The sequence below is a fragment of the Lithobates pipiens genome, unplaced genomic scaffold (genome assembly GCF_037356315.1).
Source record: "Lithobates pipiens isolate NorthernLeopardFrog02 unplaced genomic scaffold, aLitPip1_a1.2 Scaffold_18, whole genome shotgun sequence".
Taxonomy (NCBI): Eukaryota; Metazoa; Chordata; class Amphibia; order Anura; family Ranidae; genus Lithobates; species Lithobates pipiens.
Window position 1 is genome coordinate 336,611,334 of NW_027507758.1, and position 25,860 is coordinate 336,637,193.

Here is a 25,860-nt window from a genome sequence, read left to right on the forward strand (position 1 = left end):
GTGCCAAATTGTAAAAAGACCTCTGGTCATTGACCAGCAAAATGGTCCGGTCTGAAAGTGGTTAATCAATGGGCCATAAAATGCAGGCCACTGTGTGTATAAGTGTATAACAAATTGCAATATCTGATCTCCATTATAAACGAGACCCTGTGTTTGCTAAAATATACAAATCTTACATTTGTATATGATATTCAGGTTGTTATGCCCTGGTTATTTATTAAATTGACCAATAATATACTGAAATACATATATCAAAAGAGTGTGTGCTTTGTTGCAGATGCAGTGTTTAACTACTGAAATAGGAGCTTTAATTGCAGTTTAATTACTATGGGTACCTAATGGTTAATGAGCTGCTATATATTCTAATGATATTTAAAACTGGTTAATTCCTAAATAATGTTAACCCAGTTCATATCTGAAATAAAATGCACCAAATGAGCCCTATTATGGAGAAAAATTAACTACAATAATTATCTTCGGCTCATATTTAATTTCCTTGAAACAGTATAATTGATAACACGTTGAAATAATATGTAATTAAGAAAAAGTAAACACTATAATTTGTCCAAGGGTTCCAGATGAAACAAATTGCTCAAATAATTTTTATGGCACCTCCAGTGTTTGACAATAGTTCTAATTTTATTACCAATATTAGCTGTTCCTATACTTTGTTTCTAGTCTTTACAGGCTTTTTTTTTCAATTCAGTGACCATTTCTGATATTCACTGAATGGGATTAAATCCCTGAGTGCTAAAGGGTTAAATGTTGTATTCAAGTAAACAGTGTTCACTGAAGCATTTCCTTCAATTTGTGCTGCGTCAAGCTACTCTGAATGTTGGCAACAATATCTGGCCTTGCTTCCCTTACCGATCCCTCCCTAGGGAAGAATATAAAAACCTGGCAAAGCACTACTGAAGCCATACAGGCACTAGATCTGCTTCTGTGAACAAGGTCTTTATCTCATTCTGGACAATTTGTTTATAGCATCAATATTATGGAATATTACACTATAAGATAAGTTAGTTTTGTCTGAAAAAGAGATGCAGTATACAGCATGTGTGTTGGTATGTACAGTATACCATGTGATGCATTGCTAGTCAGTACTGATAATCCCTTATGTTACTCATGGAAATGGAAATACTGGAATACAGTAGTGTATTTAGGTTTTGTGCTGCCCTAGGCCTTTTGAGTGGGGACACTAGTTCTGAGGACCGGGGGGGGGGGGGGGGGGGTGCAACGATATTCCCTTAATTTGCACAGATTTCCTCTCACTTTCTGTTTGACTATGGGGCAGGAAGTGAAGGGAAATCGCTGCAATGGAAAGGTAAAAAATAAACTGACGGGGGCTATAACCTTCCCTTACTCTATCCAAAATGAAAAAAAAAAAAACTTTGCCTATAGTTCTACTTTAAGCAAAAATATTCTGATAATTTTATGGAGAGGACTAAGAAGATATAATGAGTGACACAGCATACAATGGATGGGAAAATAGTAAATAATTAGTTTATTGAAGAGTAAAAATTCACTCTAAAAATCCACAATGGGAAGTTATAATGGGGATACCAAAAACCAGTATCAAATCACCACCGGGTGTAGCTACAGACAGCGCACGACAAAAGGACTAAAACACATGACAATAAACAAACTATTAGACAATCGTCCGGACGCCGGGAGTCTATATATGCATGCCTATGCCACGACTATGTCGTATGAATAACACGCTGTAATAGTATATGATAAGGCATAGACACACATATAGGGATCCCAGGAAGACTCCGGACGAAGCTACGCGATTCATTTTACGAAACGCATTGACGTCACCCGCGTCACGTGACGCCACACTTCCACTGGATCCCGGAAGCACGCCCACGTTGAGCATGAGAGAGCAGGGTGACCCGACCGCTGCTGCCTGAGCACTAGGCCATTTTGTTTTCTGGAGGAACAGCATAAGCACCTGATATATGACACATGTGCCACACAAAAAGCATCAAGGACGGGAGATGCTGAATATCATTTTGAAAGCAGATTTTCTACAAAACGCATCTTGGAAGGAGGGTATCGTATGTTCCACTACTACGTTCCAATTATTGCTTTAGACATTGTGCATTAGAGAGAGTATGACGGTTGAGCAACAATAGAGACTGTTACATGTGTATATTACATACCGGTTCATTTGTTTGCTATAGTAGGTACACATACCTCAAACATATGCCGTCAAGTGTGTGGACATATCAGCTATTCACCATCCTCTATTATCTGATGCACCATAGTCCAGTCCGGACCTCATATTGTGTGCCATTACAGGAGGTGCTATCTTTACTTTTTCTAAACAAGAAGGTATCCTTGGCTTTCCATCAGGAACCATACGGATCTGCTCTTTTAACTCCAGTAGTTACGACCATTTTTGATGCTACATATTGTGCTCATTTCATTTTATTTTTTTCAGGCTGATCTGTAGCAGCCATTGACTTTATCAGGGTTCCCCTTTATTAGTCACTCTCAAGGCACAGTTATCCTCCCCCGTTGTTCCCTATTCCCTTCCCCCTACCTTCCCTTCCCTTTCCCCCTCCCTTTCTTTCCTGGTCAACCCCCATTTTTTTCGTGGGCTTAAGTTTTCCTGGGATCCCTATATGTGTGTCTATGCCTTATCATATATTATTACAGCGTGTTATTCATATGACATAGTCATGGCATAGGCATACATATATAGACCCCCAGCATCCAGATTGTTTAATTGTTTGATTATTGTCGTGTGTTTTGGTCCTTTTCATCTGTGCTGTCTGTAGCTACACCCGGTGGTGATTTGATACTGGCACCCCAGGATGTATGTCAAGTTTTTGGTATCCCCTCTTCAATAAATTCATTATTTACTATTTTCCCATACATTGTATGCTGTGTCACTCATTTGGTCCTCTGTCCCTTTTCGGTCTTGATTGGGACAACCCTGTTTTTTATATATGCAATATTGTTTGACTAGGGTGACACTACCCACACTGGGTACACTTTGTATTGAAGACATAATAGTGTGCCATCACACATATATTTAGGCCCTTTTGTTCTTTTTTGTTTATACTAAGAAGATATAACCATTCCAATGGTGCAGCAGAAAACATAGCACAGGGAGAAAGGTTTTTGTGGTCCAGGATGAGAGGACAGTCAAAATTAGAAGCGGTGCCCCCCCCCCCCCTTGCCTTTCCGACCAGTCTGCCCCATAAGAGTGGTGCTACACTGACAGTGTAGAGCAAGCTGGTGGAAACTCTTTCCATGCTGCCCCCCTGCAAAGTGCTGCCCTAAGCCTGGGCCTTGCCTAGGCCAGGATACAGTGTTGCTTGAATATATGTTGAGAAGGATAACTAGAGAAGAACAGAACAGCAGTACAGATGGCCCGACAGGGACACATTCCCTCCTTCCTCCTCCTCTATTCAGAAACGTTCTTTCATTGATTACACTGCTTGTAAAATGACCTGTGAATGGGGGATAGAATCATGTGACTGATCAGACTCTCCCATTCATATATGATATTAAATGCAGGATCAATATCTTTCCTTACTCGAGAAAGAGAAAGGAGGGCCGTGTTCCTGTCTAACCATCTGTACTGTTGGAGGAAAAGCATGGGCATCCCCTGCAGTGATGATTTCTCCAAGATCCAGCTTTTTGCACAACATTGGATATAATTCATTACAGATAAGTAACGTTTCCTAACCTGTAGGGATTTTTTTTGCTAAACCTCAGCTTTAAGCACTGGCACCGTACTGTTGGTGGCCCCAGATACAATTCACTGCTTGATGGCCATGTGTGTAATGCATAGTGGAGCTGTATACTTATAATGCTGCATATGCAGTGAACTGATTTTGCCCAAAACCTAAAGATACATTTAAAAATGGTCCATTTCAAAAGCAGTGCTAGGCTATTCAGTGCCAATACATTGCCTAAAAGAAATAAAAAAAACACAAGTGCATTGCATTCCACTGGCTTCAGGAAGCCAGGCACCAGGGGAGAGCAAGAAAAATGAATCGGATATGGGAAGGGTGACCTGTCTAAAGATCTGTAAAAGTCCCATGACTGTCTCTCTTGCAACCATAGAGCTCTCTCTGTTGCATTAAGCAGAGCAAACTTCTTGAGTCACTTTAGGCTCTAGAACATGCCCTGCATTTAAGAGAGAAGTATGGGAATCTTTTTTCCCATATTCATACTTACCTAGGTGGATGCATTTCTCCATTATAAATGAGACCCTGTGTTTGCTAAAGCCCTGTGAGGGAAATGTATCAAAATTGGAGCAGACTGAACCTCAAGCAACTGTGCATGGCAACTAATTAGCTTCTGTCTTTTATTTTTTAAAAGCTTAACTGAATAAGCTGAAAATAGAAGCTGATTGTATGCAAGGCACAGTTGCTCTATGCTCTCCTGTTTTAGAAAAATTGTATCATTTGCAATTGTTTCTTGTTTTTTTTTTTTTTTTTGCAATACTTGTTTTTAGTTTTTTAGATTTTGTGTTGCATCTCCATGCTGCTGATCTCCTGCATTCTACTTACAATCTATTATGTGTAATCCACTGATGGCTGCATGGAATTTCTCGGGGCAGGTTTTCTTAAGGGTATAAGAATAAGCAATGCCTGAGAAATGTGTGTTTATTGGTCACTTGTAGTCACTATCAGCAACCCTATGTGACAGGGTGACAACACAGGAGCACATATGGTAGATTGCTAGAGATAGAGCACTGTCACACTGCAACAGGAATTGCCTAAACAAGTCCAACCTTCTATCAACATTCCGCACAACACTTATGCCCTGTACATATGGTCGGACATTCCGACAAAATCCATCGGATTTTTTCAGACGGATTTTGTGCCAAACTTGTCTTGCAAATGGTTGGAAAAAGCTGATGGAAAATCCGATCGTTCGGAACAAGGTGACGTTCGTTGCATATGATGGGACTACGTAGAGGCTAGTAGCCAATAGCTTTGGTCTCATAATTTAATCTGAGCATGCGTAGGACTTTGTCCGCCGGAATTCTCTACACACGATCGGAAAAAGTCCGATCGGATTTTGTTGTCGGAAAATTTTAGATCCAGCTCTCAAACTTTTTCTGTCTGGGATTTTCAATGGAAAAAGTCCGATAGAGCCCACGCACAATCGGATTTTCTGACAATATAATCCGATCGGACTTTTTCCATCGGAATTTCCAACCGTGTGTACAGGGCATAACAGGAATTGCCTAAACAAGTCCTACCTTCTATCAACATTTTGCACAACACAAAGACATAAGTAGTGTTGCTTTTATATGTGCTCTGTCCACCCCTGTAGGGATGTCAGACTACTCCAGAAGGGTGCAGGAAGTGACATCAGCCTGTCTTTAAGTGATATAAAGCAGTGGTTCTCAATCCAAGTCAATGGCTTGGTATTTTGAACAGCTATTTTATCTAATGCCACGTACACACGATTGAATTGTCTGGCGTACTTAGTCCGGCAAACAATCCGGCGGATAGTCCGGCGGACTTTCTACCGAACGGACTTGGCCACACACGGACACACGGAAAGTCCGGCGATTGCTAGCGTGATGACGTACAGCACGTAGGACGGGACTAGAAAAAGGAAGTTCAATAGCCAGTAGCCAATAGCTTCCTTTTCGTACTTGCTTCTGAGCATGCGTCATTCTTAGTCCGCCGGACTAGCATACTCACGAAAGTATTGTCCGCTGAAACCCAAGATTGGGCTGCAAAACTACTTTCTAAGTCCGCCGGACTTTGCGCTGAAAAAGTCAGCTGAAGCCCACACGATCGGAATTGTCTGGTGAAATGCGGTCCGGCGGACTAAGTACGCCGGACAATTTGATTGTGTGTATGCGGCATAAGAGAAGTTCCCAAAACATGGCCTGTTGGGTGTACTTGAGGACAGGGTTGAGAACCACTCATATAAAGGATGGGGAATGGAGACTATTAGTGCCCATGAGGACCTGGTAAATAAGTTATAATCCCATGCAGAAAAACAGGCATTCATTACACTTGCATTAAAAAAAAAAACATGGATTACAAATGAAAACCAGCAAGGCCTACAGTTGGGTAATATTGCACTAGAGCACAGATTTAAATATTTTTTCCATTGTGCAGGCAGTCTGTTATTTGTGAAAACATCACATTTGTGAAAGTTTCATAAATAATATATATTTTTTTTAATTGGGCTGAAGATCCAATTCAGAAGCTACCACACTATGTAGTTCTGATTTTCTTGTATAGGTAATAGCCGCCTTATGATTATGCAGACAATTTCTTTCTGAGCAGTCACTTCCCTTTGTCACTTTCAATCAGTTTTGCATTAGTAAGTATGTTAGGAGCAGAAGCCTCCTGACCGAGCCAAGTTTGTTGCCAGTGGCCCTTTATAATATAATTTTTAGGAAGTTCTGCTTGAAGCAATTCAGCTAGAGATAAAATAATGTCTTCAGCAGTAGTGAGTTGGATTCTATGTTATTATACAGAACAATGATGCTGAGTTCACTGCACATCTGGATGGAACAAATGATGTGTCAAGCTGCCGGAGCTCCCACTTATTGTTTGCTGGGAGTTTGCATGTAATAGTTATTTTCATTTCCTCATTTTCTCTGTGCATACGTTAACATTTTTAATGTTATATTTGCTCAGGCTGCACTAGCTATGAAAGTTTTATTCCTCATACCACTTTCCCTCATGATATTTTTATTTCTGTATGGAATTAATGTAAAGAAATGTCTATTGTTGTTCATGATGAGTTTTGGTATTGAAACTTCATTATTTGGAGCAAACATATTAAGAATATATAGGAAGAAGCAGACTTGTTGGTCCTAAATGGATTAATAATGTGTCCTTCATTGTGCTGTGCTCTTTTTTTACTTTATCATTTGATATTCATGATTTATTTATTTTTGTAATGTAAGGCTGGCCATAGATTATGCAATTTTCTTTCCTTCAAAAATGGGTTGAAGGAAAGAAAATTGATGGATTCATCCACAGTCAGTGTTTATGGGGGAATCCTTCCCACTATGCTATTGTATTCGGACAGTGAGTGGGAGGTTTCCACGCCATCAGAAAATAATGATCACTGCCAGCAACTATAGTTCTGTGTGGTAGACATTGGCATCAGTGCGTGTACAGTATGTGTCAGTATGAGACCCTGGAGTGCCACTACTACATTATTTTTTTTTTCAAAATACCTTGGCTATATTAATTGCTTTATGAAAGCCATACACATCATCCAACTTACCATCCTCTTACAGCAGGGATGTGATACAGTGTTCACCTTTTTGCAGGCAGACCTCTGTTACCAAGTCTGAAGCTCACCCTGTTCTTTGCTATCTGACCGGTGCTCTCCTAGAGAATCTGTGGTTCACATCCAATACCAATTTTTTTGACTTTGGAAACTGGAACTGCAGCTGTCAACTGCAACTACCTAATGCAGCAGACATAACTCCATCATATGAACAGGCTCTCCTTCTCACTTTTTATTTTAATTAATGCTCCTCTGACTTTGGAGTCCCATGTAAGACCATACCACTGCTTTTAAAAAAAGAATCCCTACGTGTTCATGGCACACATGAACATGAGCACAATTGATTGAATCAATAAGTATTCCTTGTATATCTATATTATAAACCTACTGTGCAATATACTATTGAAATCAGTCTTTGATTATAATATAGCATGATTATCTCCGTAAAAAAAGGGACATAAATGGTCAGTTTGGTTTCAAGACATTTAAAGAGACCATGTCAACATCTTAAAATGTTTCTGTTTTTGTCATTTACAGAAATCATTTTTTTCACTTGCAATGTTCCATTGAACATTTGACTACTACAGAGTTAACTACTTAGAAATCCCCCCTCCCGCTCTCTGTGCTAGCCAAGCTCCTACATCCCTCCACTCACCCACCTACATAGACTTTTATGTAGCAGCTGGGAAGGAGCAAAGTTGAATAATATAGAGTGTCAATTGAATGACAACTCTGAGTGTGCTGGGGCTGCTGACTTCACATCAAAGATGATGGCACCCAGCAGCAGTGTTTGGATTTTTTGATGTCTATACAAGGGAGGCTTTTACAGGTAAATAGCAAATCTAAAATATGTTAACTGCACATATAATATTATGGGAAGATGTTTGTTAAAATAAATGGTCTTAAGATAGGGTCTCTTTAGTCTGCCGCAGCTCTAATCCCTAAATCCCTAGGAAGCTAAAGGATAGATAAGTACATCTGCCTTTACCAGTGGTTCACTGAACTGATCCAAGTTTTACTGAAACATCTGTTGCATGAAGTGGGCCTTGTGTTCGGATGTTGGTGATCTAGGTCTCCTGTTGCAGGACTATATATATAGTGCTTGGGGAAGGAAATGCTCAAAACGTCCTGGGCAAACCCTGGGTGACAGTAAAGTTTTTAAAGGGCAGCTAAGTAAAGTAAGGAAAAGAACATCGTGGCCAAGAGGGCTCTCAACACAAATGTTATTCTCAGGCAGTCCCTCGAGGCCAGATAAGAGATTCCGCCACATACTCAGGCTCCCCTGAGTGCCAGTAGGATGTGGCCAGTCAAGTTCCTCCTTCCTTACCTTCTCCTGTAAGCTGCTCATCATTGCCAGGGAGGGTAGAAAATCTTCAGGCCCGGCAATGGTCTGAGCAGTGGTGAATTAATGCTCTACACTACTAATATATTAGTGAAGCCTAACTTTGCTTTGCTAAGTTGTGTCAAAAGCTAGATGGTGGCACCTAACAGGGCAATAACTGGACAGATTTAAGTAGATACTAGATTTCTTATTATTCATCAGTAAGCTGTTTTGGGGTTGAATAGTTCATACTTGACAGCTATTTCAGTACACATAGTAAAGAAAAGAGATGGCTTTAAAGTTCATTTGGGTAATGGTGCAATTAAAGCTAAATAAATGAACACAGGGATATTTTGATACTTTTGATTTTTAGGTGGTTTTATTCTTCTTTTAAATAGTTGAATATTGTTGCTTTATATCAGCAGAAACAAGTTGTGAGCCTTTATACAAAGAGCAATATATAGCTTATAAAGACTATTAACTATATTCTCAGCAGTTTGCCTGGCTCGTTTAATACAATCTAGCATTGTATATTTGCATGATTAAGGTCTCTTGGGTGTTATAATAATGCATTCCTCAACAACATTGTTAAAAATATGATTTTCCCTGTTTTCAATTTCTCCGACATATACCCCTTGCTGTTTTTGTCAATGTTATATCTCTACTTCGTTTTCATTTTTCTTTTCCATTACAATGTTCTTTCAAACAAATATTAAAACAAAAGGAACATTCACATAAGGACCACAAAGCCGGAGAATGTTAGAAAACAAATCCATTTTGTTAACCAAAGAAAACCATAAATATTCACGTTATCCCTGTCTTTAGCTTACAGCAAACTGCATAATCCAGACTGATGGCAAAACAAAAATTAGTTTTCTAAGCAACATTTGTCTGAAGAGCGAGATGACAACAACTAATGTTTTATGTTACAGAATAGTTAGCAATCTTCGTTGCCTCACTATTCTTGCATATATATATATTGGATCATTTCAAATCAGATAGCTGTACTTCTTACTTATGGTGCACAACCAAAATCAGAAAGTAATTTTGGTGTAATTTGCATTGATGTTTTTAACTATCTTAGGTTATTTTCAAACAGTTATACATAGTAAGTCTATGAAAACTAGTGTATATAAATGGAGGTAGCAAAAGCTAGAGCATAATATAAAACTACTAATAAAGTAAGATATATTATCATTGATAACATTATTTACGTATATCATCAGAATATTACACATCTCTACATTTTAGCCACTCTTGACCTCTGAAAGGTTTTATACCCTTCATGACCAGTATTTTTTGGTATTCAGCACTGTGCTACTTTTAGCCCTTGTACACACGGTCGGAGATTCCGTCGGAATGTTTCCTATCGGACCGTTTTGTCGGATATTCCGACTGGGTGTGGTCTGCATCGGACTTTTACAACTTGCTGGTAAAATTTTCCGACAAAATGCTCCGATCGGACATACTCCGATCATGTGTAGCCTACTCCGACGGACAAGGTGCCACGCATGCTCAGATCAAATTCCGTGACCAAAGCTATTGACTATTAGCCTGAACGTAGTCCCGTCCTAATGATATAACGTCATCACGTTATGTACAATCGGATTTTCAGATAACTTAGTCTGACCATGTGTATGCAACATCACTTCCGGACCTCTTCCGGAATTAATCCGTCGCAATTACTCCAACGGATTGGGTTGTCGTAATCTCCGACCATGTGTACAAGGGCTTACTGGCAACATTGTGCCCAAATGAAATTTATGTAATTTTTTCACACAAATAGAACTTTTCCTCAGTGGTGTTTAATCACAACTTTTTTTTGTTTTGTTTTTTTGCGAAATAAATGAAAAGAAAAAAAAAGTTTGAAAATAAAAAGTTTTTCTTAGTTTCTGTTACAGAATTATGCAAATAACCTTTCCTTATAAATTTAAGCCAAAATGCAGTCTGCTACATTTCTTTGGTAAACATAACCCAAATCAGTGTATAATATTTGTAGCACCCTCTAGTCTGTGCTACTAGAAGTGAGAGTAGCTAAAAGCATACTTCTGGCCAGGAATAAACCTGAGTCACTGAATTGGGGCAGGCATACTAGAGGCCAGGGCTGGATGACTCATCTTGGCAGCTCTCTAGTGCCACCCCCTGGCATCTAGAAGGTTGGAGAAACTTCTAGAACTACAGGGTGGGGGTTAGGAGGGGCTGCCTTGAATATTTATGGCCTCTTAGCCAATCCCCAGCAGTGGGCTAGCAGGGAACTAGGATCCCCATAAATAGGCCTGAGTCATGCCAGCAGGGAGAGTCAGTGAGCCCTTATTGGGGGGGGGGGGGGGGGGGTTAGCTCAGGCTGGGTGCTAATGACCCGCTAGCCTGGAGGGATGCTAAAACAGGAGGCGGTGGAAGGATTCATGCCAGAGAGGCAGCAGGAAGGAGCAAGGAGAGACAGTGAGTAGATCAGTACAATACAGGGACAAGACGAGGGGAAAGGCTGTCAGATATTACAGTGCTTTCCTGAAGACCGCGTAGTGCCAAGTCTTCATCTAACCTTGCCCTGGGAGGTCTCCATGTCTCCCAGTCGGGCAGGACTGGGGCAAAAAGGTCAGTCAGGAGGTCTGGAAGGATGATCAGCCAGGCATAGCTGGTGGCAGCCAGTTGGGCTAGTATTTCTGCAAGCAAGTGGAGCTGGAATCAGTGGCAATAGGGAAGCAGAAGTAAAGAAGTTCAAGGGACTGAGAGTTCCTGCCTGTAATGGGACTTTTCTGAACTAGCCATATACTGCTAGCTCCAACAGGAGTGAGCAGCAGGTGCTGTACAGTGGAAACCAAGTTTCTGGAGGTGGAAGGAAGAAGATCACTTTTGTAAAGAGGGAGGAAGTTTTCCCTGGTTCTGTGTTTGAACATTTTCACATTGGGCATCCCTATCCCTATCCAAGTTATCATCCCCTAAAAAAGGGCTGTTTTCTGAGTGAATGAAGGAAAATGCTATGTGACTGGCAGTGCAGCAGTGGGGCCCTGGAACATTAGCGAGGATTAGCGAGGAATGGTTTTTTTTTTACACTGTGATTGCTTGTTACAGTGACGATCACTGTAATAGCAATTGTTTGAACTGTCATGAATGGCTTTCATTCATGATTCATTGTTTACTATTGTGATGCTGTGATTGGCCACAGCTATCACATGATACATGATGAAGTGATTTGCCCAGGTACCATGTGATCACTGGTGACCAATCACAGATCACACACGGTAGTAAACAGTGATGTCATGAATGGATTCCATGATGACTGTTCTTTACTAGGTGTCATGTGATTACATGGTGATAACATGGTATCTGGCCCACTCACAGTGGCCCAATACTGAACACTGCAATATGCTGCATTCAGATTGCACCACTGCGTGCCCCTAGGGGTCTGCCAGCACGCATGAGTGGGACAACATACAAGTACGTCAGAGTGCCTGCCTAAGCCACTGGCCAGCAGTAAAATTACTGTTTCCCAGTCAGCAAGTGGTTTAAAAAAACACAACGCAACAATCTACAGTACTTAAAAATCTCTATAGGCAAAGTTTTAAATGCCTCTACAGGTTACCTGTTTAGAGATACGGAGGAGGTCTAGTGCTAGTTTAGGTCTCGCTCTAACGTTCGCGGCAATACCTTACATGTGTCGTGCGAACACCGCTTACATACGCATGTCTGACTTACGTATGCGTTCACTTCTTCACAGAGATATGGGGGCTCTTAAAAAAAAATTATAATTTTTTTTCACACTATACTTCCACCCTTGACTGGAAGTGACAACATGACATCACTCTGGTCCTCCAAGGTCATAGAGGAGATCAAAGATGATCTACTCTTTGATTGCCTCTGTGACCAGTCAGTGGCACCATCCGATCATTTCTCGGGCGAGACAGTGGAAATGGTATGCCTGAGGGACACCTGCAGGTGGTGAGAATGCTTCTGAAAGCATTCCAGCAGCTCATGAGCCCTCACAACGCTTTCAAAATAAAGTAGCTAGCTGAAAAAACAATACCGGGGTTATGGCTGATATCTTCAGCCATAATCTCCTTAAATCACTTGCAAAGCGCAACTTACATTAAGGTACACTTAGGTCCCCAGAGAGCCCCTCCTTACATTAAGGTCCACAGAGAGCCCCTCCTTACATCAAGGTCCCCAGAGAGCCCCTCCTTACATCAGAGTCTCCAGAAAGCCCCTCCTTACATCAAGGTCCCCAGAGAGCCCCTCCTTACATCAAGGTCCCTAGAGAGAACCCTCCTTACATCAGGGTCCCCAGAGAGCCCCCTTACATCAGGGTCTCCAGAGGGCCCCTTCCTTACATTAGTGTCACTAGAGAGCCCCCCCTTACATTAGTGTCCCAAGAGAGCCCCCTTACATTAGTGTCCCCAGAGAGCCCCTCCTTATATTAGTGTCCCCAGAGAGCCGCCCCCCTTCCAGAGGTTCCCCGTGTACCTGGGCTGGGGAGGTGTGAGGTGACAATCGGCAGCTCTATAGTGTCCACAGGCGGTAGGATCTCCTTGAGGCTAGTAGTTCTCTTCCCCAGTGTTTACAGTGGAGAGAGGAGGGGCCTCTGACCCGAGCATGTATCAGTAAAGTGTACAAGCAGAGCTGACTCACTTGTATACTGAAGAGGGAAACTGCTAGATGCTTCACTCAGAGGCCCCTCCCCTCTCCACTGTATACACTCAGGAAGAGAACTACAAGCCCCAGGGAGATCCCAGTAAAATAGTGAAAAGGGCCTTTGTGCTACTATTCAACAGGTATAGCTAATAAACAGGGTGAATAACCTCTTCATAAAAATCAGTGTATAAATAAATATAAAAATATATGAGTAGAATAGGTCAAGACAAAAGTGCACGTGCAAATATAAGGTGCAAGAAATGCCGCTGAACCTGATAGCATACACAAACTATCTAACAAAAATTAAAGTGAACAATGAGTCCTGCGCAAATCAATCAGAAGTCCTTGATAAAGTGCTAAGTGCTAGAGGAATATAAATGAATAAAAACAAAAAGCTAAAAATATATATGAAAAATATATAGCAAAATACAAAAGTCCATAAAGTGGATGTCAACATGTAATTCACAGGCACCAATGGTGAAAACGCAGATGAAAGCAGTGTTATAAATCCCAGGATTAAAGGCTCTCAGAACTCTCACCTCCAAGTATAAAAAGCAGGCACATCAAACCAGGCTGACCATCTCCACACCTCTCCTCCAGCCACCAGGGGGGTCCTCCACTGCAGCCAACTAGGAAGCGGTAGTCTCCACACCGGGCCACGTGAGAAGACATTACTGGAAGTAACAGCAGAGGAGTATAGTCTACATGTATTATATGGCCCCCTTGTGGCCCGGTGTGGAGACTACCGCTTCCTAGTTGGCTGCAGTGGAGGACCCCCCTGGTGGCTGGAGGCGAGGAGTGGAGATGGTCAGCCTGGTTTGATGTGCCTGCTTTTTATACTTGGAGGGGAGAGTTCTGAGAGCCTTTAATCCTGGGATTTATAACACTGCTTTCATCTGCGTTTTCACCATTGGTGCCTGTGAATTACACGTTGACATCCACTTTATGGACTTTTGTATTTTGCTATATATTTTTCATATATATTTTTAGCTTTTTGTTTTTATTCATTTATATTCCACTAGCACTTAGCACTTTATCAAGGACTTCTGATTGATTTGCGCAGGACTCATTGTTCACTTTCACCCAGGGAGATCCCGCCACCCACAAGCAACATAGAGCTGCCGATCGTTGCCTCCCACCTCCCCCCCCCACTGCATTCTAAATGGAAGGTCAGAGGTGCAGGGTGAGATGCTGGGTCTTGCCCCCCCCCCACAGTAGTATAATGGGAGGGCCCAGTTGCAAGTGCGACTGCAGCGACCCCTATAGTTCCACTACTGCTTTTAATAATTGGATATATGATGTCTGCTAACCAACTGATCATTGGGTTTTTTATTTTTATGTTTGCTCTCCATCTTGTAAATGCATGAGCTGATCGTTATTTCTGCCACTGCAACTATCGGTCATCTTTCCATGCATCAGTGGATCATTAGCCATCCCTGTATTCTCCCCCGACATCCTCATACAGCTCCCGCCCAGTGCAAAAAGGCCATCCCATGTCTTCGGGTGGCCCACCAGTCTGCCCATGGATGTACTACTACATCCAGCTTGCTGCAATGTTTGCAGTACTCTCTTATGGGTGGGCTAATCCATCCTTGGCTGCAGTCACGTAGAGGCTTTGTATAACCAGCCCTCGATGTTGAATCCACTTCCTGTTGCAGGCATTGCTGCCTGACAACTGATGATGCTTGAGAGATCACCTGTGGAGGAGCCCTCATTGGCTCTCCCTCCCTCTTAATTAAAGTGGGATTCCGCTGCCGTTTTTTTTTTTTTTTACCTGTGTCACTGGTGGGCGATTCCTACGGTGTCTTTGCAGTCACGATCGGCGTCTTTTTAACCCCCGGTGTGACAATTTCATTGCTAAGGAAAACTTTTAAAAAAGCAGTCCGGCGGTTTCCATTTTCACTGTGGGCGTTTGAAGCCCACAGGCATTTACTTCCTGGATGCGATGACGCTGAGCTCCCAGCATCCACCGCTCCATCTCGCACATGCTCATTGAGTGTCCTCTTTGTTTTCCTTCCTCTTGCCTCGTGTGCTATAGTGGTAATGGCAGATAGAGCTGCCTGCCCACTTTTAAAATGGCAATTTCGGACACGTCCTCGTCACATGACCGGCGTCCTCCTTCCGAAATCTCATGAGATTTTTCGGCATGACTGTGTCCCCCAGGGATTCCTGGGAAATAGCTAAAAAAGTTCCCAGGGACCATTGCGAAGCCGATAAACACGCCTACTCCCACGGAAGGAGAGCCCGGAAGTCGGCATAAACATTAAAAATAAAAGGTAAATACTGAATATTATTTTATTTCAATGGTCATAACTGCATCTATGTTCCAAAGCCATTGGAATAAGATGAACTTGCAATTTTCTGTACAAAACCGCTTTAAGCATCCAGGTAGCAGCTGTGCACAGAGGGTTCTTTGATCGACCGGATGTGTGTCTATCTCTCTGAAGCTCATACAGAGTAAGTCCCCTCTCCACACTCGTTTATGACAATATGTATTTAATTATATTTATGTGTATCCTGCGATGACAGACATCGCAGTGGATATACATGTATCCCATATTGTCATTCATACGTATATATTTTCCAGTGTCAACTCATTTTTTGAGCTTGGAAATACTGACCACCTGGCTTCAACACCAAACAACTGACTCAGGACTATCTTCAGTTTGGACCATGTTGGTGCAGTGGTTTTCTGCACTATACAGTGGTCCATCTGGTAGGTACTTGTGGACTCAGGGGATTTTCCATAGTATACATTTTACCATATACTTGCATACTTAGGGGCATTAACATATTAATTTACATGTCATTTCCCCTTTTAGATCCAAGTCCCCATTTGGGAGTATACCCATTTTCCAGCCTTACACAATCCCTGTTTCTTCAGACCATATCCTGGGGGAAACACTGCAGGCCTGTTCCCATTGGACCTATGGTCACATCGGGTTGGGTGTCAGCTCTCCCTTAAGCTTAAGCTTAAGCTTCCAAGTAGCAGCTGTCTGCACAGAGGGTGCTTTGATCACCTGGATGGGTGTCTATCTCTCTGAAGCTCGTGCAGAGTAAGCACCTTTCCCCAATCGTTTATGACACTATGTATGGATTTGTATTCATGAGTATCCTGCGATGGCAGTCATCTCAGTGGATATATATTCATATACACATATATTCCAGTATGGACTCGCTTTTTCAGATTGGAAATACTGACCACCTGGCTTCATCACCAAACAACTGACTCAGGGCTATCTTCCAATTGGAATATGTTGAGGCAGTGAGTTTCTGCACTATACAGTGGTCCCATTTGTAGGTACTTGCTGACTCAAGGGGGATTTTTTCAGTGGTATACATGTTACCATGCATCTACATATTTTGGTGCATTAAAACATACATTTACATGACTTTTCCCCCTTCAGATCCAAGTTCCCATATAAGATTATATCCATCTTCTATCATCACACAGTACCCAGACCGCATCCTGGAGGAATCTCCATGGGCCTGTTCAGAGTGTTCACATTGGGCTGGGTGTCAGGGAATAACAATGCATGGCCCGCTGATGTATGTTCATAAGCTTTACAATATGATTTATCACTCAAATATCTGGGTGAGTGCAGTCGCATTATGGTTCTGCCCATGTATATGCATATATGTAGCACTTACCCCCAAAGGAGCTGATGGTTATTTTTGGGCTTACTGCTCCTTCCGCTCTCCTTGTTGCACGTCTAGGGGATGTCCCATGGTAGATGACCCAGTAACTTGAGACTGACAATAGATCCACTTGAATGGATTTTATTTGCAAACTTAAACCATTGAACAGTCTTTTAACTTGTGATCAGAGGGTTGGAAAGGAAGTTCAGGTACTCTCAATGTCAAAGTCCAAAAACGTTAAAGAACTTGCTTACTTTGACTGCATCCAGAGAATAGCCATTCGCAGCTGGATGAACACTCAGGTTGGACAGTCCCTCTCTCACAAGGCCTAGCAGCCAACAAGGTGCTTACTCAGGAACAAAGTCTGTGTTCTGTTGCAGAACATGTAGGGAAACTAAGCTGTAGAACACTTGTAGGATACCTGGATCTTTCAGCCTGCTTGGCGATAGCCACAAGACCGGATTCTCTCGGTAACTTCAGCCCTTCCAGGCTCTTGTTAAGAAAACCAACCCGTACATGGTGTTCTTCTAAAGAGTCCTCCCCTGGAATGCTTGAAGTACAATGGGTCTCTCCCAAACCAGAGACGGCACCCAACCACCTCAATATCCTCCTTTAGTTTCCCTGCCTTGCGCTAGCCAGCCCCAAGGCATTAAAGTCAGGTGGATCCGCACCCCAGGCCATAGCCTTCCTGGGGGCTGGTCAGGAGGACCAGGACCATGTAATCATCACATCATACTGGACTGGAAACCCGAACCGGAATACATAAGTCAAATTTAGACAAATATACCAAAACCTAACTGCAGTTTGGGTAAAGTTTAACTTTGAAAAACACATAGCACGTGCTCTTCGGGAGCCTGCCGCTATATATACATATATATATATATATATATATATATATATATATATATATATATATATATATATATATATATAATCATCAATTTTAGGTGGTTTTCAAGCTGCCATGAAAACTGTCCATTAGGAAAATCAAACTGATGTTTATGGCAGAGAGAGATAAGCTAGGTGTGGGTAGGCAGAATTGACAGACAAAAAAAAAATTATTGTTAGAGGACAAAGAAAGAGATATGTGAGTTGTGGAGTTACACAAAATTGTGTTACTATGTATACTATGGTATATTTGGTAACCCCAATTTTTTACCCTTTAGCTAGGCCTTTCTGCCACTATGTATACTATAGGTATGTGTAGCACATGTGGTAAATGTTGCTGTTATGTATAATGTGCCTTTAGAGGTCTTACCATTCTGCATTCAACTATGAGACACAGTGGGGGTTATTTACAAAAGGAAAATCCACTTTGCACTGCAAGTGCACTTGGAAATGCAGTCACTGTAAATCTAAGGGGTAGATCTGAAATGAATGGAAGCTTTGCTGATTTTATCATCCAATCATGTGCAAGCTAAAATGCTGTTTTTTATTTTCCTTGCATGTCCCCCTCGGATCTACAGCGACTTTACTTCCAAGTGCACTTGCAGTGCAAAGTGGATTTTCCTTTAGTAAATAACCCCCAGTGTCTGACTTGAATAAAAATTGGTATAAAGTAAAGTGGAGCAAAAGAAATATGTTGCTCATAGCAACATAGATTCCTTGCCTGATTTTAAAAATGAAACTTAATCAGCCGCTCTGAATAAAGGCTCCAACTTTTGAAAACAGCCTTGCTGTATATAGTTGTTTTCTTATTGTAAACAGGTTCTGCTGATATTGCTGCTGTCAGAGTTATATGTGTTTTCAGTAATTAGGTCTAAAATAACTTCTATGTAGTGCTGTAGATATTCAGAGGGCCCTTTACACCAATGCTGCAGTAATGTAAATGGAAACCAGCAAACCAAAGTAATAAGGAAAGTTTTCTTTAACTGATAATTATTTTCCTATAACAGATAATCTACTTACATAGTTGCCAACTGTCCCGAATTTCCCGGGACATTCCCGGGATTAGGACATTTGTCCCAAATTAATTTTGTCCCGGGAAATGTCCCGGGAAATTCGGTTTGTCCCGGGAAATTGAATTTCCTGTTTTTTTGCCGGCGGCGGCTAGAGGTCGACCATTTTTAAGAAGAAGTTGCTCTACACCTGTGGCGCCGCCCACCCCCGCTGCCAGTGTGTGTGTGTGTGTGTCAGTGTAAAGTGCAGTGGGTGGCGCCACAGTTAAATGTCTCCGCGTGGCAATGACGGCATGTCGGGGGCCAGACTGTCACTGTGGATGTCGGGGCGGGGGCCAGTCGGATGTCGGGGGCCAGTCTGTGAATGTATGTGGGGGGCAGTGGTATGTCAGGGGCCAGTCTGTGGATGTTGGGGGCCAGTCTGTGGATGTCGGGGGCCAGTCTGTGGATGTCTGAGCCAGTCTGTGGATGTCGGGGGCCAGTCTGTGGATGTCGGGCCAGTGGTATGTCGGGGGCCAGTCTGTGGATGTGGGGGGCCAGTGGTATGTCGGGGGCCAGTCTGTCACTGTGGATGTCGGGGCGGGGGCCAGTCGGATGTCGGGGGCCAGTCTGTGAATGTATGTGGGGGCCAGTGGTATGTCGGGGGCCAGTCTGTGGATGTCGGGGGCCAGTCTGTGGATGTCGGGGGCCAGTCTGTGGATGCCTGAGCCAGTCTGTGGATGTCGGGGCCAGTCTGTGGATGTCGGGGCCAGTGGTATGTCGGGGGCCAGTCTGTGGATGTGGGGGGCCAGTGGTATGTTGGGGGCCAGTCTGTGGATGTCGGGGGCCAGTCTGTGGATGTCGGGGCCAGTCTGTGGATGTTGGGGGCCAGTCTGTGGATGTCGGGGCCAGTCTGTGGATGTTGGGGGCCAGTGGTATGTTGGGGGCCAGTGGTATGTCAGGGGCCAGTCTGGAGATGTGGGGGCCGGTCTGTGGAGTATGTGGGGGCAGGTCTGTGCAGGATATGGGGGGGCGGTCTGTGAATGTCAGAGGGGCACCAGATATAAGGAGGGGCTCCGCTGATGGACACAGATGTGAGGAAGGTACCTCTGATGGGGCACCTGATGTAAGGACAGACTCCGCTTGGGACACCTGATGGCATCTGGTGGCAGGCAACATGGCTAGAGAGGCACTCATGTCTCCCACTGATTCAGCATTATGGTGAGTTGAATGATTTAATTTCATATTACAATGTAATAATAGAAATAATGCGCTTCAACCATCCTGACACCATAACAATCATGGCGCCGGGATGATTGAAGCACCAACACCAGGTATTTGGAGTATCTTTATCTGCTGATTGTCAAACTCTGGAAAACACATATTGCTATTGTGGTGTAGGATTGGGGGGCTGCTGTCCCTCCTTTCCCTCACCCCCCCTCCTTTCCCTCTCCAGCCCCCTCCTTTCCCTCTCCATCCCGCATTCATCTCAGACTCTAACCACACCCATTTGAGCCACGTCCCATGTAAGCCAAGCCCACTATTTTACGTAAACCACGCCCATATTTCGGCACATTTTTACCTCCTATGCCACACCTATAGATGCATGCCCCACCCCCTAATTATACCATGACGCCGCCTACTGCCAAAAAAGTGTCCCGAATTTTTTTTTACAATGTTGGCAACTATGTACTTATCACATAGTATGTTTTAACAAATAGCTTCATTTATGTTTGCATTCTTTTGCTCCCATCATCCATGATACCAACAGGGGCTCAAAATAAACCAAATAATAGTTCAGAAAACATGAAGATAGGTCTAGTATTCTTAAGGGACATTTTACTCCTAATATAGAAGAGATATCAGCTATAACAAATACATAATACAATATTGCATTTGCTTCTATCAATGTCTCTTTTAAATAAGAGGATAAATCATTAAAGTAAACAAGTTAGTGCTGCTATTGCTAATGCTGTTCTACTGAAAATTCTAGTTTCTCAACAGCCACGCTTTCTAATCCACTGACTTGAATGTATGAAGTATGTAGATCAGGGTCTGGCTTTACAGGCTGAAAGCATTTTCCAGGTTTCTGACTAAAGTACTGAAGCTAGAATCAGCTTGCTAGACGGGTAGCTACTCTTTTTAAAAGAAGATCAACAACAAAAGCCTACTACAAACTTTAAAATAAGCGTGTGATTATAATATAGAGTGGTGAATTTTACTTATGGTATAGGGCATGTTCATTTTGGAAAGTGAATTCTCAATTTGAAAGGGTATTTTCACTTATGTGATAAACATTCACTTTAAAAAAAAATCGAATCATGTGGAAAAAAAACAAAAAGAAAAACAGTATTTTTTCTTGCACATAAGTGGATGATGGAAGTCATCAAACCTTCAACTTATGCACTAGGCTATGGGAAAATTCCCTTACTATGTGAACCAACTATATGACTTTGGGAAATCGACCCCAGAAGTTGCTTTTCATTACTTGATCTTACAGGTACAACTTTCAGGTGTGTCATCGTCATCTGTCCTGATGATGATTCAACTATAATAATAGTTGGTCCTTTCCACTGTCAGGGCTGATCTTTATCTTGTAACATTCAGAAAATGGAAGGAAGAGTCTAACCTTGCATGTACCACTTGGCACCACCCTTTGTTTGCAGACAAGCTGAAGTGTGTCAGGTTTCAGAGAATTTACAAACAGACAGATGTCTTCCTCAAAGAGAAAACTATCTGTTTCAGCAGCACAAGTTATGAATTATAAGTTTAAAAGTATAATATTTTTTATTTTATTTTTAGTGACTCATAGAGCTACCACAAAAGAATATCAGGAGGTGGACCAGCAGAAATCAGACAGCTTTCCAAGGCTTCATGTACACTAGTCTACAACTGTGACACGATTTTGCTATGTTTAGCGGTTTCCCATGGCCAGCGGTCAAAAGTTCCTATTCTGAACACAATTCTTCTGCATTCAGGAGAGGGAGGTTGAAGCTCACCTAAACGTGGCAGCTCCTAAACTCTGCTAAAAGCCTATGTGTACATGGATATATAGACTTTTATGGAGTTGAGTTTAGGAGTTTGGGCAAAAACACACCAAAAGCTCCTAAACTCAAGTTTAGGAACTGCCAGCATAGGCTAGTGTACATGAAGCCTGAGGGAGATAAAGTATAGATAATCTGATATGAAAAAATGTGGAAGAACTAAAGCAAAAAAAACCCTCAAAATTATTCACAGGTGAATATACTTTAACACGTGTACCATAACAATCAAAAGGTGGTCATTAAAGTCTGGAATTTTTGTGATTTTACTAAAAAATTAAGCTGATTATGTCCTTGACTTGATTAAATAAATATTTTATGATTACTAAAGATAAAATTAATAAAGAGTGGTGTGTTTAATATTTATGAGATTGATTCAATGCATTCATTTATTTTATCTCACATTTTTTAGAAGTGATTTATTGACAAGGACATTTTAAATTACAGCCTGTGCATGAATTTTTTTTTTCAGTGGATATGAGTGGTAAAGACACAGAAGGACAACAATCACACATTTGAACAGATGCTTAATTGTGTGAAAAAGGAGAGATACTTTTAGTTGCAATCGCTAATGCTTTATCTTTCACTTGTTTTTGTCTTGCCACTCTGATGGAATGACATTTGTAATAATATGATATGAGCTCTTCTCTAATTTGCTTTTAAAATGACTATAAAAAAAAAATGATGTTAAAAGAATGCATCATTGTACATTTTTGTAAAGATAAATACTGTGGACTAGAATATACACACTGTATATTTTTGTTAAAGAAGTTCAGTGAATGGCTTTCAATAGAGGCGAGTAGAGATTTCAGTTTCTACATTACAATCTAATGTTCCCACCACAATTGTACAAGCACTCACAAATGTTATATTAAAGACAAGTTAAAGCTAACATAATTGTTTTTGGTAAAAAAAAAAAAAAATTTGTAGGTATAATTAAAAATACAGTGGGAATCATGACCAGGAAACCCTGACTTTTTATTTTTTTATTTATTTTTTTCCAGTTTATAATAATAAAAATGAACTCACAACAACTATGGATAATACAACAAATGTTTTAATGTTATTTTGTATTACAGGTATAGATCATTCAGATGATTTCAAGGAACATATTTCATCCACTGAAACACTAACAATTGGAACTATTAAAACATTACCTGCTTATTTAGATTCAGATGTGTCGGTGTCCACTGCCCAAGAGATGGAATCAGCTTTTTTGACTGTAGCACCATCTGAACTTCCCACTGACTATGAACCAATTAGTTCCATCACAGGTCCAGCAGTTATAGAAACACTTGAAGTAACTACACCCAAAAAAGTGACTAGTTTGGATGCAATAGAAGTAGGTGAAGAAACAACTCATGAAATCATAGCACAATTGGAATACACAACACCAGAAACAATAAAAGTGCTTACAGACAGTACTTTAGAAGAAGCTGCAATTGCCAAAGACTTAAGCACAGAAACTTTGGAAGTGACCAAAGACGTTACAACAAAAGCTATGGAAGTACATATAAACACTGCTACAGAAGTAACTGCAGGACTTGAAAATGCTACCCCAGAAGAAATTGTTGAACTTGAAGAAACTACTCCAGAAGTAATTACATTGTTTGATGAAATGACTCCAACCGCTATAATTTCCTTATCAACAGATCAATCAGTGGTAATAGAGAACTCTCTAGAATATGAAGTTATGAGCATCTCTACTACCTTGGAAGATACTACCACTTTAACAGTTACAACTATGATAAGTTCTTCTGTACAAGAATCCAGTTTTACAGAAACTTATAAAGAGGATGCTTTCACAGTCTCAGGAAATGGAGCTTATGATGATATTGACACAGATATATTGAGCACAGCGGTAGAAGAAAGTAACATTTCAATGTCAAGTCCAGAAATCCCCCCAAATTATACAGCAGCCTCTTCCTCCCTGGACCATTTAAACTCTACTACAGACATTTCTACTGGTAGGGGAAAAGAGCTTGTTGTTTTCTTCAGCCTTAGGGTGACTAATATGCCATTTTCTGAAGACCTGTTCAATAAAAGTTCCCCAGAATACAAAACACTTGAACATCAGTTCCTGCACCTGGTGGGTAAATATTTATTATTGAAATCCAAACTGTATTCCTATACTATCAATTTTTTTTATACATGAGAGCAAAGTACTATTTGCTAATATTTTCATATTCCTCAGGGCTGATAATGTTTATAAGACATACTGTACATTACTCTTTGTCTGCCCTTTCAGAGTATTAAAACATCACTGTCTGGCCATAAATAATACAATTTTCCTTTAGATTTACCAAAATAATATAATATGAGGTAAACCTAAACACTTTCAATTTGTATGACGTCGAGCAGGCCCTTGAACTGCATACTTGACAATAAATCTAAAGGAAATTGAATAAGAAAAATGTATAATGTATGGCAAGCGTTCGTTTTAAAAAGCTTTTATTACGTTGACCAACATAAGAAGCGTATGATATACTGAGACACCCGAAAGAAGTTGTGTCAGATTCAAGTTTACTAATCTTAGGTCTCTGGGAATCACTGCCATTGTTCCAGCCTATGCTTCCTAAAAGTTGTATCACAATGCAATGGGCAATATGAGCATTCAGTTGGGGCCTTGCCCATGTCTAGAAAGAAAACTGTGTTGCAATTACAAAGAAATGGTTCAGGGATTCTACTGATTGGGAAATACCTATTCCAGGGTACACACTATACATTAATGACAGAGAAAGAAACAGGGGAAGTAGATTTACCTTTTTTATGTAAAAAATACTGAAAAGCTTACGTTATTTCAAACCCACACCATCTACAAGCCAGAGAGGAATTATGATAACTTGTTTATTTATTAGATAACTCAAATGACAAATCAGTGAGAAGCATTTCATAATTGGTGCCTTCAACAAGCTGGACAAATTAAATTACACTTTCAAACTGTGCTTACACGCAGGAACAGAAATATGTTGGAGGCATTGAAAGGGGTTTAGTAATTAGTCCAGACAGAGGAGTTCTTTTTGTAGACCTGGTACCGACAAATGGGCATTCATTGGGAGCTGAGATGGGGTCTAGTGATCACCAATGTCTTTGGTTTAATATGAGAACAAAACCTTAATTGCAGGAGTTTGTAATTATTGGGCACTATTAGAGTGCAGCATCCTGGAGGTAACTGAATTATATGTCCGGCAAATTAGTAGGAGCAAATAGAATTTAGAAAATATGGTTCTCAACAGACATAAAGGAGAAAAATCAGCATATAGGACAAGAAAACTGAAAGTGTATCTGATAGTTACATGTATTAAAATAGATAAAAGGGAGCCAAACATATTATCACTGTTGCTAAAGCACAGGAGGATGAAATGGCTAAATCTGTGCCGAAAAGAAACTGTCTCAGTCTGGTCTCTCCTTCTGTCACAAGCCCTTAGTGTTAGATCGATATTATTGATTAATGCAATAGAGCCTGCATGATTCACATTTGTGTTTCTTTATTTTCTAGACAGAATCCTAAGAGAGAGAGTTTAGCATTAAACATTTTTTTTAAATTAATGGATATTGGTGCCTAGATGTAGTGGCTGCATTCATTTTCTCTTTTCATGCTAAGAACATAGAAAATATCTGTTGATCTTGCCAGAATTGCAGTATTCCTTCATTCATGTCATGAAGATGAAGAAAGGAAGATTGAATTCCAGCCTTGGTGAGAAACATTACTTCCTCAAAAGGCACAGTAGAGAAAGTAAGCATAGCCACCCTACATAATTAAGTGTGTTATGCACATGATTAGCAGGTAAAAATAGGGAAAAAAGCTTGATATAATTAATGCAACCACTACATTTAGGAACTGCTAGGCTCCAATATATTCAATTTCTATTTTAAGATTTTAATAGGCTTCAAAATTAAGACAACCAATGACTGAGAAAAATTAACTAGAGAAATGTTCAACATTCCTACATTCATTTTAACAAATTAAAAATTTACAGCAAATACACAAATAAATCAATATTAGAAGAACATGGTAGCTCAAACAATATCTAACTGACAGTAACTAACAAAAGCAATAATTGTCAAGTGTAAACAAACAATTCTTTGTGTTAAAATAATGTATGGTGTTTCT

At 40.9% G+C, this 25,860-nt stretch overlaps 1 protein-coding gene across 2 annotated transcripts in view; it reads left to right on the forward strand.

Moving 5' to 3' along the window:
- The window catches only part of IMPG1 (interphotoreceptor matrix proteoglycan 1), a 376,955-nt gene that overhangs the window by 249,672 nt on the left and 101,423 nt on the right, over nucleotides 1-25,860 (forward strand). For both annotated transcript variants that reach the window (XM_077487351.1, XM_077487352.1), the window contains exon 13: nucleotides 22,826-23,835. In XM_077487351.1, coding sequence (XP_077343477.1) covers nucleotides 22,826-23,835 — 1,010 coding nt within the window. The remainder of the gene's footprint in view (nucleotides 1-22,825; nucleotides 23,836-25,860) is intronic.